The sequence below is a fragment of the Phoxinus phoxinus genome (genome assembly GCF_949152265.1).
Source record: "Phoxinus phoxinus genome assembly, chromosome: 1".
In the NCBI taxonomy this organism is placed as follows: domain Eukaryota; kingdom Metazoa; phylum Chordata; class Actinopteri; order Cypriniformes; family Leuciscidae; genus Phoxinus; species Phoxinus phoxinus.
The window spans coordinates 5527450-5545269 of NC_136876.1; the positions used below are offsets into that span (position 1 = coordinate 5527450).

At 38.2% G+C, this 17820-nt stretch overlaps 2 protein-coding genes across 2 annotated transcripts in view; both read left to right on the forward strand.

Moving 5' to 3' along the window:
* Nucleotides 1-845: 845 nt before the first annotated feature.
* The window catches only part of LOC307009717 (uncharacterized protein), a gene marked incomplete at its 5' end in the record, with an annotated part of 74075 nt that continues 57100 nt past the window's right edge, over nucleotides 846-17820 (forward strand). Inside the window, 7 exons of the mRNA XM_079633727.1 lie at nucleotides 846-1044; nucleotides 2421-2765; nucleotides 3526-3891; nucleotides 6004-6105; nucleotides 7362-7607; nucleotides 10141-10488; nucleotides 17377-17727. Coding sequence (XP_079489853.1) covers nucleotides 846-1044; nucleotides 2421-2765; nucleotides 3526-3891; nucleotides 6004-6105; nucleotides 7362-7607; nucleotides 10141-10488; nucleotides 17377-17727 — 1957 coding nt within the window. The remainder of the gene's footprint in view (nucleotides 1045-2420; nucleotides 2766-3525; nucleotides 3892-6003; nucleotides 6106-7361; nucleotides 7608-10140; nucleotides 10489-17376; nucleotides 17728-17820) is intronic.
* LOC306999746 (E3 SUMO-protein ligase ZBED1-like) lies at nucleotides 13045-16457 on the forward strand. Its single transcript, XM_079614689.1, has 2 exons — nucleotides 13045-15219; nucleotides 15569-16457. The coding sequence occupies exons 1-2, from the start codon at nucleotides 14693-14695 to the stop codon at nucleotides 16224-16226; spliced, it is 1185 nt and encodes a 394-aa protein (XP_079470815.1). The 5' UTR covers nucleotides 13045-14692; the 3' UTR covers nucleotides 16227-16457.

Below are 17820 nucleotides of genomic sequence, written 5' to 3' on the forward strand. Positions count from 1 at the left end.
TACCTTATTCTTTATGCATTGACATGCCCATGACTCTATACAGGGAACGAGGTCTGTAGAGAGATACATATTAGAATACATTCTTCAGAAATTACTCTTAAGAAGACCAGACAGCTCACCTGCGGCGTGCTGAGTGAAGACTCGCCAGGTAGTTTCTTAAGAACCTGGGGTCCATCACTTTACATGCCTGAAAGAGACGCTCTCACAGGCCAAGCCTAGGCGGGCCATCAGAACATCGTTCTCATCATAGGCCCCGCCCCAGGCCTGATGTGATGAACGCCTGGGGAGTCGGAAGCAGGCGAGGGCAGATTTGATGACCCTCGGAGGGAGTTATCCTTCAGCGGCGCTGACGCTTTTGCTGGATAACTTCCCTCAAATCCCTCCTGTTGCGGGAGTCACGCCTTTTCTGTGCCCTGCTCCTACCTGGAGGGGGCGCACAAGAGGTGACACTGGCTCGCTGGCCCCGCCTCTGGTCCTCAGACCGGGATGGGCCAGGTCCTCCCGCCTGCCTGGGCGCGGACCCGGATCTCAGCGGTATGCATGTTTTAAATGCTGCTGAGCGCGCCTTCGCCTCCCTGAACTTACCCACCACCGCCTCTACGGAGGTGCCAAAGAGTTCAGAGGGCGAAACCGGCGAATCGAGGAGAAAGGACTTCTCTTTCCTCGATCCACCTGACTGTCAACCTCCTCAGCCATCTCCTGCGCGTCCTGAAGAGCACTAGCTGCAGGAATAGTCGGCGAAAGGCTATCATCATCAACCTGCAGCTCACCCTCGTCAGTTGTCGAGTCATCTGAGAGGTTTACAGCCCTCTCAAGGTGATCGACAAGCTCCATCTGGGAGCCCCATGACGCAAGTCGCCGCTCTGCCTCGGCACGAGCGGGACCTGAACCACGAGGCTTTCCAGATGCTGACCCCTCTTCACTCGAGAAGAGGGACAGACGAGAGCGGAGCGTTTTCAAGGAAAAACGCTCACAGTTTGCACAGGAAGCTCCCTCGAGAACCTCCCGTGCGTGCTCTTCACCCAGGCAAAAAACGCACAGCTGGTGTGTGTCCTCCGGCGTCAAATATCGAGGACACGGGTCGGCACACTTCTGAAAGCCATTTCTAGCTTTTGCTGCACGCTTCATTTTTTCTCCGTTTCTTTTTTGAATTTGCGTTTCAAAACATACAGTCCCTGAAGACGAAAAGATGATTTGTCATGTTTGCAAGGCGCCCTTATATACTTACAGGTCGCACGTTAATCATTCACGTTAATGATTCACGGGCTGTCGCCAGTCAATGTGATTGCTGTGATTTGATTGTGATTTCAGACACCTGTCACGCCTGAGGCGTTCCCCAAAGCGTCGATGACGTATTGTCGAGTTCCCTTCGAAAGGGAACCCAGGCTCAGTCGGGGGCCAGTTCTCTTCTGGCCAATGAGTGAACAGTGTATGATTATGATTCAGGAACATTACAGGTCAGAAGTTCAGAATGAATCAGAGTATGAGAATGTTCCTTGAAGAATATTTGTACCAAATTTCATGATAGCATTACTATTTGGAAAAAAATATATAACGGATTCAAGAGAAATGGCGGCCATCTTAAAAAATGGTTGCCATCTTGAATTTTTGCGGGACAAGCACCATTTTCCATTAACATGTCCTTTAGAGAGTATTTGTATCAAATGTTATGCTTGGATCACTGTTTGAATAATTTATATAATAAGAATTGAATAGCAATTATCCATACTACGGAGAGTATAGAGGTTCGCTGTTTGTTTACAGTAAAACAGCAAAAGTGAAACGTGCTCTATGGGGGCCCAATTGGGCAATACTGGTGTGATACACCACGCCAGCTAGTACGTCCCTGGATTGTAGGTTGTACTTTGAATTACCACTGTGTATGAAATGTGCTATATAAATAAACTTGCCTTGCCTTGCAATGGTGACCATCTTGAAAAATGGCTGACATATTAAATTTTTGACTGGCAAACTTTTTCCAAAATAGTGGCCCTCTGGGAGTATCTGTGCCAAATGTCATGCTTGTATACCAAAGTGAACGATTTTTTTATTAATCTGCTGATTCGAGGGGAATCAGAATGCCAAATCCTGACTGATGAGAGGTGGAGCTGGGGATGGAGGAGGGTAGATCGCTCCTGAGAAACGCGATAGCTGCTGATAATACTGAAGAGCTTATATGTATACAGTGATAGATAGGCGTCGTATTCCTATAGGTAGATATGGATCAGCTGAGAGTCACTGATGATGCGAGCTTGACTAACGTGACCTGCCAGAACTGACGTTTGATTTCACAATACATGAGATAAAACTAGTGATGCAAATTTCGACAGCTAAAAATTTCATTATTGGTTTTTGACTACAAAACCAGCTTTATTTCACTTTTCTCTCTCCCTTTTCTGTGGGAAAAACATTGTTTTCAGGGTTGACTGTGCGCGGTCCCTCTGGTCCTCTGGTCGCTCCTCTGGGATCTTCATTGATTCTGCCCTGTTATGTTGATGAGCCTTTACTAATGGAGGGTCTGGAGGTGGAATGGAGAAGAACAGACTCAGAGACTTTAGTTCATCTGTTTCAAGACGGTGAGAGTCGGCCAGAGGCACAGCAACAGGATTATCAAGACAGAGCTCATTTCTTTACTGAGCAAATTAAACATGGAAACTTCTCCCTCCGTCTGGAGGATCTGAGAGCTGAAGATAAAGGAGAATACACATGTACAGTTCACAGTCAGCTGGAGTCTGGAGAGACTGAGGTTCAAATAAAAGATGTTGGTAAGTCTGAACTGAATCTACAGATATACTTTGGGCCCTATTTTAACGATCTAAGCACATGGTCTAAAGCGCAGGGCGCAAGTTCACTTAGGGCGTGTCCGAATCCACTTTTGCTAGTTTAACGATGGAAAAAAATGGTCGGTGCTCCCGACGCATGGTCTAAAATGGTCGTCCCTATTCTCTTAATGGGTGTGTTTTGGGATTTACGTGCGTTAAACCAATCAGAGTCTCATCTCCCATTCCCTTTAAATAAGTGGCATGGCGGATTCTCTATTCACATGACGGAATTTGATAGTGAAAAGACTGAACGCGTCTCCAGAGCGCAAACGGATCTGCTTGTGCGCGAAGTAAAAGTGTGCAAGCAGAGCATCTACGGGACAAGCCGGATTCCACCATATCTTTATGTACACAATAATAATCTTTTACATTGTAATCCTTTTATTTTTAATATTTGGCATGTTTGTGTGCTGCTGTGCGTCCCTGTGTGTTTAATAAGCAGAATGTACGTGCGTTGTAGACCCACCTATAGGCGCACATTACTAACGTGCTCTCTAAATAACAAAAAAAATATTGCGCCATTGACTTCAGACCAGGTTTCAGTTGGTCAATGGCGCAGTCTATTTCCGTTGCCTCAAAATAGCAATGCGCCAACAATGCGCCTGAACAAAAAACATTTGCGTCGTGTTTGGCGCTGCATTGCGCGGGGTGTAAGATAGGGCCCTTTGACTGTATGTGATATTTACACTGTTTGTTCTTTCAGAGCGTTTGCTAGTCTCAGGATCAGATCGGTCCATATCTGCATATGTGGGTGAAGACATCACCCTGAACTGCTCTGTAGACTCTCACATCACACCTGAAGACTTTGAAGAGGTTTCATGGAAGAAAACCGATGAAGATAATGAAGATGAAGACATTCTGGTTCTGCTCTACCAAAACAACCAGGCTTTTCCAGATTCATCAGATGAGCGATACCGAGACAGAGTTGAGTTCTTCACTGCTGAAATCCCCAAAGGAAACTTCTCTGTCCGACTGAAGAGTGTCAGAACTGAGGATAAAGGGGTTTACATGTGTCAGGTGTTTGCTGGAAGAGCTTCAGCCAATGCAACTGTAGTGCTGGAGCAACTGGGTGAGTCAAAACAACTAATACACAAGTGTAATTTAGTTATACGCTACATTTACATCCAGTTTTATATAAAGTTTATTACGATTCCAAATTTAACTGCAAAATGATTTTGATTTATTCAAATAAATACAATTGCCATTTTTAATGGACAATAACAGAACAACATTAAATATGCAAATAAATGCCTGTAGAGTGACAGTTCCCCTGAGATCAGATGACTTTACACAGCTAATAGTAGCACACACAGTTTAGGACAGGGATCTTCAAGAGAGACACGATAGAGCATCACAGTCCCGCCCACAGCCCGAGAGAGCTTAGGTGCCGGAAGTAAATTTCCCATTAATTTCTCCCATTGACGTTTAGGAAAAATCCGTATCTAAAGAGTTTTAGAGCATGTCTGAGGATAACCAGCTACGGCTAAACTCATAAGTATACAATATAATTTCGAGTGAAAAAACAAAGAGAAAATCCCAAAAAAGGTCAAAGGTACAAGACTGTGTACATATTTTCATTTCCGAGCGAAGGAACTACTCGTCCCATAAACCACCGCGCCTCACTGAAGTCGACTGAAGCCACAACCGCGAAAAAGCCTTTTGAATAAATCAATAATTTGACACAAAATATTAATTGAAAGGAATTTATTGATTTAAAAACGATTTGTATGGCTTCCGCTAAAGAAAACAGTCCGTTCCGTCTCTATGGTTAGAATCCTGCTTCCATGGCAACGCGGTTTTTCACGGACCTTCGCGAGGTTTAACCAGACAGTTACACGACTTCCACCAATGAGATGCATCACTGTGGGATTGTGGGATTGTTCAGGATTGTGGGTAATGAAGTACTTATCCAAGACATCGCGAATAAAAGGCATTTATCTCAAAACAAGGTTAGTGCCCCATGAACTTTTGACGTTTATGTGAGCATATACAATCACTTAGTACAGCCGTAGCTGGTTTTAAGTTTACCATGTATGGTTACACATGGAAAGAACCTATACAAACATATATGTTTTAATATAGGTTTTGATATAGGTTTTTAATATATGTGACATATATAAAATTGGCCGTTTTCCTATTATATGTACATATATGTATATGTTGCCATTTTCTCAGGTTTGGCCTATAAAGCAAATCTTCACTTTATTCCTGTTTTTTGCTTCTGCAGATTATAGAGACAATTTGATAAATTATGCAATGATAATTGTGTGGGTGTATTGGTATGGATGTCTGAGTGTGGTTTGTATGTGTGTAATAAAAAAAAAGTGTTTGTTTGTAATATTGAGAGAGAAAAACTCCACGGCAAATCTAAGATCCAATCACTGTGTGACCAGTGGAGTTTTGCTGCATCCAATGGGGAAAATCTGTCACTCCGCCCAAACAAGATCTGACCGAAAAGCTCATTTTTTGAGATATCAATCCCAAATTTGGAACACAACTTATTTAGATGTATGGCTTTGATTTTCTAGCAGTTTAGAGTTCAACTTGCTTCATAACATATATATGTTATATAAAATAATGTTCATAAATAATTTTCATAAACTTAAACCTATATAACTTTTTTGGGATTTACTTATTATATTTTTTTTACTTCAGCAATACTCTGCCAAGGGTCGTCTTTAAAATGAGTCTGTGCTCCCAAGCATCACATTGTTATGACAGTTGACACAGATATTTTTGTCCACTATGGACCTATGTGTAACTTTTTTTAATTGATGCACAAGGGCTAGTAGTGGCTCTATAGATGAATTATGATTTTGTCTAATAAACTCATTAAGTGGAGGTGGAGCCATACAATGCGAAATGCTATACACAAGAAAAATATATGCAAATGTAATAATATTCTCCCAGTTTAAAAGATCATATTTAGTTAAAATTTCACAATGGTGAATTACATTTAGACCTTTTATTCAATATTTTCAAAGCTTGCGTGGGTTAGTGTGGGTTAGTATTTATAATTAGCGATAAAACAGTAGAAATCTATTGAATGGGTTTTTTCCCCCACTAAATGTGTATGTGTGTGTGTGTGTTCCTACTTAATCATATCTTAGGGACAAATGTGTGCAATACATATAAGGAAGTTTGCACAATAACAGCATTAATAACGGTGTGTGTTTGACAGGTTTCTCTGCTGTACACATACTAATACTGATTCTCTGCATCTCTGCATCTGGATCTGCACTTCTGCTCTTCTGTCTGATCTACTGCAGATCTTATACTGAAGGTACACATATAACAGTGGGATTCAGTGGGAGATGAGATTAAACCTAATAATAATAATAATAACCATCATCATGTTTGTTGAGTGTGTGAATCTAACAGCTGCAGCTGATTTTACTATGGAAATATTTACAGTTTAGAAAAAGTCAATCAAGAAGAAGTTTGTTAGTGTGACAGATGACAAGTTTAATTCATTTGAGTAAATCATTAGTTATTAATATTTTTACAAATACAACACAAGATGAGAAAAGACATAAGTTATAAAGCATTAAAGACATTTCTGTTAGCATCTGTGAAAGTATTGTTGAATTTATATAATCAAATGTGTTACTCGTAGCTAAACTACTCATAGAAAACTATAGCAAAATCTATATAGACAGATATCATCAGTATTGTGTGCTGTAATGGGGAAAAGATTACTCTATTTTCTTTGAATATTGAATATTTTTGTGAAGTGTGTTTTGTGATTTTGAGAGCATCAATCATTTTTCTGATTCAAAGCATTTTTTCACTTTAAAATGATGGTCCAGATCATTAGAGTAATTAGTTAGCATTTTAGTCATTTAGTCATTAGCATTTTATGACCATGTTGACAGTAAAATAAATACAATCGCACACATCTCAGACACGTTAATGTTGTGATTATTTGGCCATTCTTTATCATTTGTCTAGTTTGTCTTTATAATAGTTAGTTGATAGTTATTAATGAGGCTAATCTCATTCAGTAATTATTGATTATCTAATAAGGAACAATCCCAGCTTTAAATGTGATATTACTTTCTGATTAGTTAAGCTTGTTTCTATATTAGTGATTATCAGTAGTTGAAGTGTTAATGTAGAACTACTCATTAGTCCTGCGTTACTTCCTGTTACTTATTAATGACGGACCGTTATTCTCAAGTGTTACCGACATGTCATGTGTGTGTACAGTGAACCGACATGTGATGCAGTTTTATTCCACAGAGACCCCGAGACCTCCGGTGATTTAATCTCTGTCAGTGTGAACAAACATTTGTGTTCATGTGTTTCTGACTGTGCCACAAAACATTTGGCCGTATATGCAGCTGTATTTAGTGTGATTAAAACAGCCGAGACAGAGGCTGATAGTGTGGTTATTATTCCTCAACATTTATCTCACATTTTAAATGAAATGTCTTTTCCTTTTCAGGTCTGATTGTGCAAAAATCTTGCGACTTAAGTGTTTATCTGGGAGCTTCAGTGGTTATTCCCTGTCATGTTCCTCCAAACTTACTAACTGAGGATCTAAGGTGGAATGGAAAAGAACTAGAAAAAACTCAGAGACATTAGTTCATCTGTATGAAGATGGAGCAGAGAAACAGCAGCAGGATTATCAAGACAGAGCTCATTTCTTTACTGAACACATTAAACATGGAAACTTCTCCCTCCGTCTGGACAATCTGAGAGCTGAAGATAAAGGACGATACACATGTACGGTTTACAGCAAGAAGGATTGTGTGTTTTCAGCCAAGACAAATGTGGCTCTGAGTAAGTAAACAGATAAAAACAAATCAAACTCGACTCTTAATAGTTAATAAACAATACAGTTCCTACAGTACAGGTTTCAACTGGTCATTTTGTTTTTTAGTGATGCAACAAAATTACATGTTTGAGGCAGCATAACTCAAGATACCTAAATATGTATAAATCTGAATATATATTTATATCCATATATTCAGGATTTATATTTATATAATCAGAGCTATAACTATATAATCAAGATTACAAATAAATATTCAGATGTAATATGTTATCAGCAGGTGGCTGCAGTGACCGCTTACTCTCTGTTCACAAACATGATTGTTGTAAATCCCGGTCTGCATGATATATATATATCTACAGCAGTAAAGTAAATGGGATTATTGTGTATATACTAGTGTAAAGCAATTTGACCGTTATTACAGTATGATTTATAGTATTTTACATAGTATCAACTCTACTGTCAGAACAACTGTAGAACTGCATGATCATAGCTTCATTGAACACATATTCTGATAACATATATGTTATACATTGTACAAGAAAATGTCAGGTGATCTAAAAATCTGAATAAAAGGTACAATATGTAATATTTGTGTATCAAAATATCCAAAAACCACTTGCACAGTGTTATATTTTTTGTTTAATTGTGAATATAATCGTAACGCAAGAACTACTGTACACTAACACAAGCCGAACTCACTCGCTCGTTTCTCTCTACCCGGCCTTTCCCGAACTCACCGCATTAACCCTATAACTGCCAGTGCAAAATAAAAACAGGAATTTCACAACAATTATAGAGAGTATGTGCGTGCGCTGCTACACTATTAAAAGTTATTAATTCAGGGTGGACATCACTGAAGGCCTAGGTGTGAAATGCACGGCCCGCCACTGACATTATTACATCCATCGGCATGACGACAAGTTCCATGATTCCGCTCATTCACTGCATCATCAACCTACGCCTTTGTTATTGTAAGAGGTTAGCGAACCCTAGCGCTGCAAACATACATATTGTAGCTTTAATATGGTCAAATCTAAATTAACTAATTCTATCAAATCAAATATATTATTTTTTATATGATTATTTCAACCTGATTGAATGATTGAATATGATTGAATAAACCTGACTACATTAGATGGATAATTTTTTTATAGGTTAAGGTATATATCCTTGCACTTTTGTATGGTATATTTACGCCAGCAGCCATATCACCCTGTAGCCCAAGACTGGTTTCCCACTGAAGCTAAGCGGGGCTGAGTCTGGTTAGTACCTGGATGGGAGACCTCCTGAGAAAACCAGGTTGCTGCTGGTAGAGGTGTTAGTGAGGCCAGCAGGGGGCGCTCACCCTGTGGTCTGTGTGGGTCCTAACGCCCCAGTGTAGTGACGGGGACACTATACTGTCAAAGAGCGCCGTCCTTCAGATGAGACGTTAAACCGAGGTCCTGACTCTCTGTGGTCATTAAAAATCCCAAAATTTGCCCCTTGGCCTCTGTCCATAATGGCCTCCTCATCATCCCCATACACTGATTGGCTTCATCACTGTCTCCTCTCCACCAGTAAGCTGGTGTGTGGTGGGCGTTCTGGCGCAATATGGCTGCCGTCGCATCATCCAAGTGGATGCTGCACATTGGTGGTGGTTGACGAGATTCCCCACTTCTATGTAAAGCGATTTGAGTGCCGAGAAAAGCTCTATATAAATGTAATAAATTATTATTTATAAAACGGATAGTTTCAGTCCTTGATTCTGATTGGTTGAGCTGCGTTCGAAGCCGTTGTAAATTACTCCACAAACACACACCCGTGAGCGCATTACATTAGTGTTAATGCACAACTGCCGTTTGTGATGCTTTGTTGCTGCATGTGTTGCTTAGCAACCTCTGTGGAATTACATTGCTTGGCGGATCAATAAATGTGTTATAACATTATATTTTTTTTGTTGCTGGTGTTTATTTTATGAATAAAATAAATGTTAAAATTTATATTTTTATGGAGTAACCGTTTTATAAAAGTCAGTTCCGTTCGCTCCGCGCCTAACAACGCCCCTTAGCTGTTCTAAATCCACTGTAAAACACAGCTTCGCGGGGCTTATTGCTTAATTATTATATGGTAATGACAGTATTTTTTTCTGATATTTACATTTATGCATTTGGCAGACGCTTTTATCCAAAGCAACTTACATTGCATTATCCTATACATTTATACATAGGTATGTGCAATCCCCTGAGATCGAACCCACAACCTTGCGTTGTTAACGCAATGCTCTTACCACTGAGCTACAGGAAAGCTAAGCGATATAATACTGGAAAAGGTTTCATTCAGCACCTCTAAGAGAAATTTGAAACATATCTTGGATTGTTTGCCATTTAATTAATTCATGCTTAAAAATTCAAAAGTGAAAACAGATAATTTATGTTGTATTTTGGATATTAAACCAAATTAATTCATTAATAGCATGTTGTGAATGATCGACCAGCTGTTATGCAAGTGTACTTTTTAGTACTTTTTCTACATTAAAGCAATTGTTCTATTCCTTTATAGAGTTCTTTATGTCTGGTGAAGTGTTTCCTCTGGGATCTTCAGTGGTTTTGCCCTGTCAGGTTAATAAAAGCTTGATACAGAAAAGTCTGAAGGTGCAATGGAGAAGACTAAGAAGAACAGATACAGACTCAGAGACTTTAGTTCATCTGTATGAAGACGGTGAGAGTCGACCAGAGAAACAGCAGCAGGATTATAAAGACAGAGCTCATTTCTTCACTGAAGAGATTAAACATGGAAACTTCTCCCTCCGTCTGGAAAAGCTGAGAGCTGAAGATGCAGGAGTTTACAGATGTGACGTTTACAGGGACGAGGAGTGTGTGTTTTCAGCCCATACACCGTTGCAACTGGGTAAGTGGAAAAAAAGAAAGAAACTGCAACTGTTGTTCTACAAACCCAGCAGAAGCGTATAAATATATAAGCTTTTACATGTGCTGCTCATTCAAAATTAATACGTTTATATAATTAATAATATATGACCAGCCCAGACAATTATATTTATCATTTAAATGCATCAAACAAATGTTATTAAAAATCTGGAAATGCTATTTTTATTGTAACTTCTGTATACTGTTTAATCAAAATCATATATTGATCAGGGCTACTGAGTGAGAACGTTAATTCCCACTCAATTACAGACAAGAAATGAAATGTATATAAAGCTATTAGCAGATAATATAAAATAAAAATCCCAAGTAATCCCAAAATCCTTGTGTGAGAATAAGTACTTAACATATTTAATACAAATAAATAAAAATAAAAAATGAAACTGTGGATATCTAGTTTAATAAAGTGCCTTGAACAAACTCTGATTATCTTTCAAAGATTTTATGTCATTTACAAACTTTAAATGAACCAAATCCAGTGATTATTTCTTCTTCAGGAGCGCTTGATGGTGATTTTTTCAGACGGGCTGATATAAAAACCCGGTGTGTCCTTTACTGTGTGCAAAGCTACTGTATAGCCTCAATAGTGCGTCTCAATAGTGATAAGACTGAGGTTTTGCTCATTGGCACCTCTTGTCAGCTTCGTAAAGCTGGCTCACTAATTTTAAACATTGATGGGTCTGATTTGGAGGCACAAACTAAATTAAAAAACGTAGGAGTTATATTTGATTCTAGTATTACCTTTGACTCTCATGTGCGGTACATTGTTAAGAACTCCTTTTTTCATCTGAGAAATATTGCTAGACTCCGCTCTATGTTATCCCTCTCGGTGACTGAAAGGCTTATTAATTCCTTTGTTTTTTCCCGCATTGATTATTGCAATGCACTTCTTGCTGGGGTTCCTAAAACCACACTTAACAAACTTCAATGTGTTCAAAATTCTGCTGCTAGGATCTTGACTGGAATCGGGAGAAATGAGCATATTACACCGATTTTAAAGTCTCTGCACTGGCTCCCGGTCAGGTTTCGAGTCGATTTTAAAATCCTTATGCTCACATATAAGGCACTGCATGGCCTGGCCCCTCAGTATCTGTCTGCACTGTTAACTCTATACACACCTGAGCGTCACTTACGCTCTTCACAAGCTGGTCTATTGGCAGTCCCACAGACTCGGTTGCGCACTGTAGGGGACAGGGCTTTCTCATCCTATGCTCCTAGGCTTTGGAATGCACTCCCTCCAAATATCAGAGATGCACAGACTCTAAGTCATTTTAAAACTAATTTAAAACCGCATTTTTTTAGGTTAGCTTTTATTCGATTTTTTTGCTTTTTGCTTTTATTTATTTATTTTATATATATATATATTTTTTTTCTTGTGTGTGTTTTAATTTGTCTGTTCTATTATGTAAAGCGCCTTGAGAAGCTGCTTTAAAGGCGCTATATAAAAAGAAAGTTATTATTATTATTATATTATTATTATTATAGCCGATCAGATTAGAGAGACTTGAGGAAACGTTGTGTAATCGTGTGTGTGATAAGACAGTGTGTGTGATGATGATCAGACCTCAATTCTCTCACCGCTTGAATAAAAAAACATAAGCTTCTGTGCTTAACCCTAATAAACCCTTAATAAATGTTTGGCCTTTTTAATGAAAACATAATATATATATCACTGATTCTTGAGAGTCGGGACAAAACACGTTTAAAAAAACTTTTTTTTTAAATACACACTATATCAATTAGAGTTATACGTTTCTGCAGAGAAAGGTCTTAGCTATTTAACCATGTAAAGGAACAGGTTCTAAATAAAAACACATTTTTAACAAATAAACATGTTCCCCTTCAGAACTGGATTTGTGTCAACTCCGTCAGACACACTAAAAAGTAAACAATTTTAATTCTTCCAATCCAACAAGAATCTAAAGTTCTGAAGTATATTGTAATAGTGTTTAGTTACTCTGATATGTAAACAAAATACAATATATAAACTTAAGTTGTGATTTCACACTATTCTGAAAACTTAGATTTATAAATATTTGTATTTTCAAACTTTGATTTTAATTTCAATATTGTAAAAACAAATTCCTTAAATAAATAAAACATAAGAGGATGTTGAGCAGATGGTCCTTTATTACAAAAACAACATCAACTGAAGGAAGAATATTTTTTCCCCCAAAGAAATTAACAAAAACATACATCCAAACGTCGAAGATCTGACGGTGTTGACGAAAAACTGACGGTGTTGACGAAAAACTGACGGTGTTGACGAAAAATGTGTGCATTGCTGATTATTGAACAGATGTGCTCTTTAAACACTACTTTTAAAACTACTCCTTGTTATTAGATTATTGAACTTACTGTAAAGCAAACTTTAATAAACATATTGCACATACACCATTTCCAACTATTTTAAATTACACCTTTTCCAACTATATATATATAAAAAAACAATAAGGGAAACCAGGGGCCGTGATAATTTTTTTTGGCCATATTGCCCAGCCATACACTGGCTTCTCATTTCTCTATCTCTGTCTCTACATATATAAATATATATATTAAAGTGCTGGCAAAGTTACACGTTACACAATAATAAGCAGACCACTGCCTGCCCATTCTCTACAAGTCAGATGCGTATGGTTATATAATGTAATGCATGCTGTGTATGTGCATTTATGTGTAAATAAAACCCTGAAATAACAGTTTAACCCTTCACTATATTCACAAATAATATTATATTCGCACATTAAGAGGTTATTGGTGGATTTGTCAACTCCGTCATCTTACAGGTCAACTCCGTCAGACATAGAACCTGACGGAGTTGACGTCTGACGGAGTTGACGTAAGGGCATGTATTTTCCGCCAAAACATGTATTGTACACTGCAGCTAGGTAGTTTTTCCTCAGTTGCTAGCTGTCCCAATAACCTCACTAAAATGCTTAAATTCAATCCACTATGGTTTAAAAAAAAGTATCTTAACAGAAAGATGGTATTGACATGGTGCAGCTGTGACCATAGGAATATTGACATTGTTTGTCTAAAATATTCAAAAATTAAAACGTACTAGAGCATGTGTGGTAGTGCTGCATTCACCACAGGCAGGGAGATGAAAAGGGGTCCTCAGGGATATAGCTGACCGTGCTATTTCCTGATTTAAAGAACTTTATGAAAAAATCTGACGGAGTTGACAGAAACTGAGGACACAACTTTAATAGGCAGAATTTTATGGAAAATATTGTTTTATGTTGACTTCATGCATTGTTTTTTATATTTATACCCCTTATTTTTTATTTGATATATATGTTTTCACAATTGTAGAGCTTTTTTAAAGTTTTTTGGGATGGTTAATATTGTGACCTCTTGCTGAGGACAAGTGCAATAACATGGACCTTCTAACCACAGACCATACATTTAAACAAATTGTCCCCAAAAAGATAAAAAAGTTTATTCCAAAAATCAGATAGGTATATACAATTCCTTTAGATTTAACTTTGTAAGTATGTCAATCATGATGAATTTATTATTTTTTGCTATAAATTAGACTTTTCTATGTGGGACATGTTTTGTCCCGACTCTCAAGAATCAGTGATATATATGCCGATGGGGTGGGGGCGGGAGTCTAATCAGCATCTATAATGGCGAAAGCAGTATCTCTGGTCGGCGGAAATTTCTCTTTTAAAAGAAAATTGGATGGCACTCTGGATAAACGCAAAGTTGTGTGCATACACTGTAACAAAGAACTGGCCTACCATCTAAGCTCATCGAGTTTAAAATATAATTTAAAAGCAAAACATATCACAGGTTCTAACGTTACTAGCAATCTGATGAGTGTGCAACAACCCACACTGGATCAGTGTATACGGCGTGTGAGTAGACAAACGTCAGCAGGCTTACTACTTCCATAGCAAAGTGGATTGCCAAGGACTGCCGTCCAGTCAACATCGTAACTGACCAGGGCCTGACAGATTGCCACTTCCGACCCATCGTTCGAGCTACTGTCAAGATCAACAATCATCCCCAGGATTCACGAACTGTACATTAACGAAAAGAAATGCAAAGTAGAGCTGCTATCACAAACAAAGAGTGTTGCTTTGACTGGGGACCACTGGACATCGGTAAGCCAGCAGAATTACTTGGGTACAACTGCCCATCTCATCGATAAAGACTGGCATATGCATTCATTTGCATTAACTGTGCTTAAAAGTGAAGAAAGGCATTTTGCTGAGGCCTGCGCCGAACAGTTTATACAAGTAGCGAAGGAGTGGGAGATAGAGAGCAAAATCACTACTGTTGGTACGGACAGTGCAAGAAACATGATCGCTGCATCTAGATTGCTTCCTTTCGAGCATATGCCTTGTATAGCTCACATTATACAGAGGGCAATCGTCATGGCTCTTCGTGAAGGCGGCTTTGATGGCGTTTTAGGGAAATGTCGTAAATTAGTCGGACATTTTAAACATAGCCCGTCTAATATGATAGACCTGAAAGCACAGCAAATTGCTCATGACCTGGGCGAAGAGTCTCTAGTGCAAGATGTTCTCACAAGGTGGCATTCCACACTCGAGATGGTCAGCCGGATACTATGGAACAAAGACCCCCTGATGGCAACCTTGGCTCATCAAAACCACAAGCTAACCCTTCTAACATCTGCAGAGTTTGATAAGCTTGCCAGGCTGGAGAAACTACTGGAACCATGCAGGTTGGTACTTCAGTTTATATGATATGTTATTTATAGACAGTATTTATTGATTTTTTAAATTTAATTTTCAATTTAGAATTTATATTATATTATTTATAAGCATATATCCTATATCCTGCATATTTAAAATAGCTTGTGTTGTTATTGTGAGTAATGTTAACTAATTAACTACAGTAATCAATTACTAAACTATTTTTTTGTGTAAAATTGTGTTTATAGTTAACTAATACTAGTAACATGAAATAAATAATATTAGTAAATGCTGACATTAAAATGAACTAAGAAGACCTAATGATAGGTCATTGTTATCAAATGCAATCTATTAATTTGATGTGTGTTTATTATTCAGATATGTCATGGAACTTCTTGGGGGTGAAAAGTATGTCTCCTGTTCTGTTGTGTTGCCTGCACTTTGCCACTTGGCCCTGAAGATGGCTGTCACAGAAGATGACCCTGCTTATGTTGTGCGCTTTAAGGATGCATTCAAAGAGGATTTGACAAAGCGCAAAGAAAACACAAACATTGCTTGGCTCAAAATCGCATCAGCTCTTGATCCCAGATTCAAAAACCTGAAATGCATTCCTAAAGCAGAAAGAGCTGAAGTTTGGGAAACATTAGACAAGATGCTAAAAGAGGAGGAACTTTCTACACGTTCCTCAGATGCGGGATCAGAGCCACAAAAGAAGAAAATTGGTCTCCTCTCGATGGGCTCTGATACAGAGTCAGATGATGAAACATCACTGGAATCCAGCCCTCTTGCTAGATACAGAGCAGAGCCTAGCATAAGCCTTGAACAATGCCCTCTGCAATGGTGGTCTGCACACAGCAGAAGTCATGACAAGCTGGCGACCATTGCACTGAAATATCTACCAACTCCTGCTTCAACTGTGCCATGTGAGAGACTATTTTCACTTGCAGGGCACATAGTGCACAAGAAGAGGGCTGCTCTGGCACCTGAGAATGTTAACAAACTTGTATGCCTTAGCAGTTGGTTAAATGCTGACTAGAAAAATAAGCACCACTTTAGGATAAAAATGGAATATTGAGAGGAGAAGAAAAAGGGAAACTGGTGAGAGATTTTCTGGATTATGGGTTAAATGGAGAGAAAGCGAGATATTTTAGAGAAAGACGTGCACACAGATAAGAACAGAAAAATCTTAACAACAAAAGAGGGGGAAACCGACTTGCTAGATGCATTAAAAACATCTACATCCATGAAATAAACACACACACACACACACACACACACACACACACACACACACACACACACACACACACACACACACACACACACACACACACACACACACCACATTCAAAACAAAGAGACATTATATTGCAAAAGTAATATGATTTGCTCAAAGCTTTCTGTCATTGCTCAGAAATAGTTAAGTATTAACTTTACCCGAGATACTTCTGAAAGAAAGACATAAAAATGGTTGTCCTACAGATATATGAATTTTGTTCTTCAGATAATTAGATTTTAGAATAATTTTATGAAATACTGAGATTTCTGTCTTTTTCTGTCAAGTTCATTTCTGTCTAGAATCAACTGAGATCTGTAAAATCTCAGTGTGTTTTCTATCCAAATGAATGTTCAGGTCATTTGATTTTTAATTTGATGATACATGTTCATATTAAAGTGACTTTTAATTCTGAATTTGGTCTCTAGGCAGAGTTTACAATATTAAATGTGTTCTGAAAACTTTTGAAATTGAATTGAGATTGAAACTGTTCTGGTATAGTTATCTTTGCTGGATACAGCAATTTTGTGAAATGACAAAAATAAACATGTTGTATGCCTTAGCAGCTTATTAAATGCAGACTAGAAAAATAAGCTGTTCTGTTTTAGTTTGGCCAGCAGGTAATTGAAATTGAATTGAGATTGAAACTGTTCTGATGGTTCTCTTTGCTAGATATAGCAATTTTGTGAAATGATGACAAAAATAAACATGTTAAACAAGTAAATAGTGTATGTTTAATTTTGCGATAAGTGTGCGATTAATCGCAGTTAATCACACAAAAGGGATGCGATTAATCACGATTAAAAAAAAATTATCTATTGACAGCCCTAATATATATATATATATATTTTTTTTTTTTACAAAATAGGCCTTACTTTTTTGCATTAACATTTTACTTTTTCTTTATCAGGATTCATTGTGGAACATTGTTGTCACACACCTGTTCCTCTGGGATCTTCATTGATTCTGCCCTGTCATGTTGATGAGCCTTTACTAACGAGGGGTCTGGAGGTGGAATGGAGAAGAACAGACTCAGAGACTTTAGTTCATCTGTTTAAAGGTGGAGAGAGTCGACCAGAGGCACAGCAACAGGATTATCAGGATAGAGCTCATTTCTTTACTGAGGAGATTAAACATGGAAACTTCTCCCTCCGTCTGGACAATCTGAGAGCTGAAGATGAAGGACGATACACATGTACAGTTCACAGTGGCTTACCCTGGCCATCTTCAACCGATATAAAAGTGGTGCTGAGACTATTCGGTAAGTCAACAGAAAGAAAGAGCAACTCTTCTATCCTGGATCAGTGTTCAGTTATTTATAATATGTTTGTGTTTCCAACGCAGTTTCATTCAG

Coding starts and splice junctions, on each gene's coding strand:
- LOC306999746 (XM_079614689.1), top strand. CDS start 14,693: ATGCATTCATTTGCATTAACTGTGCTTAAAAGTGAAGAAAGGCATTTT. Junction 15,220..15,568: donor AAACTACTGGAACCATGCAG/GTTGGTACTTCA, acceptor TTTATTATTCAG/ATATGTCATGGAACTTCTTG.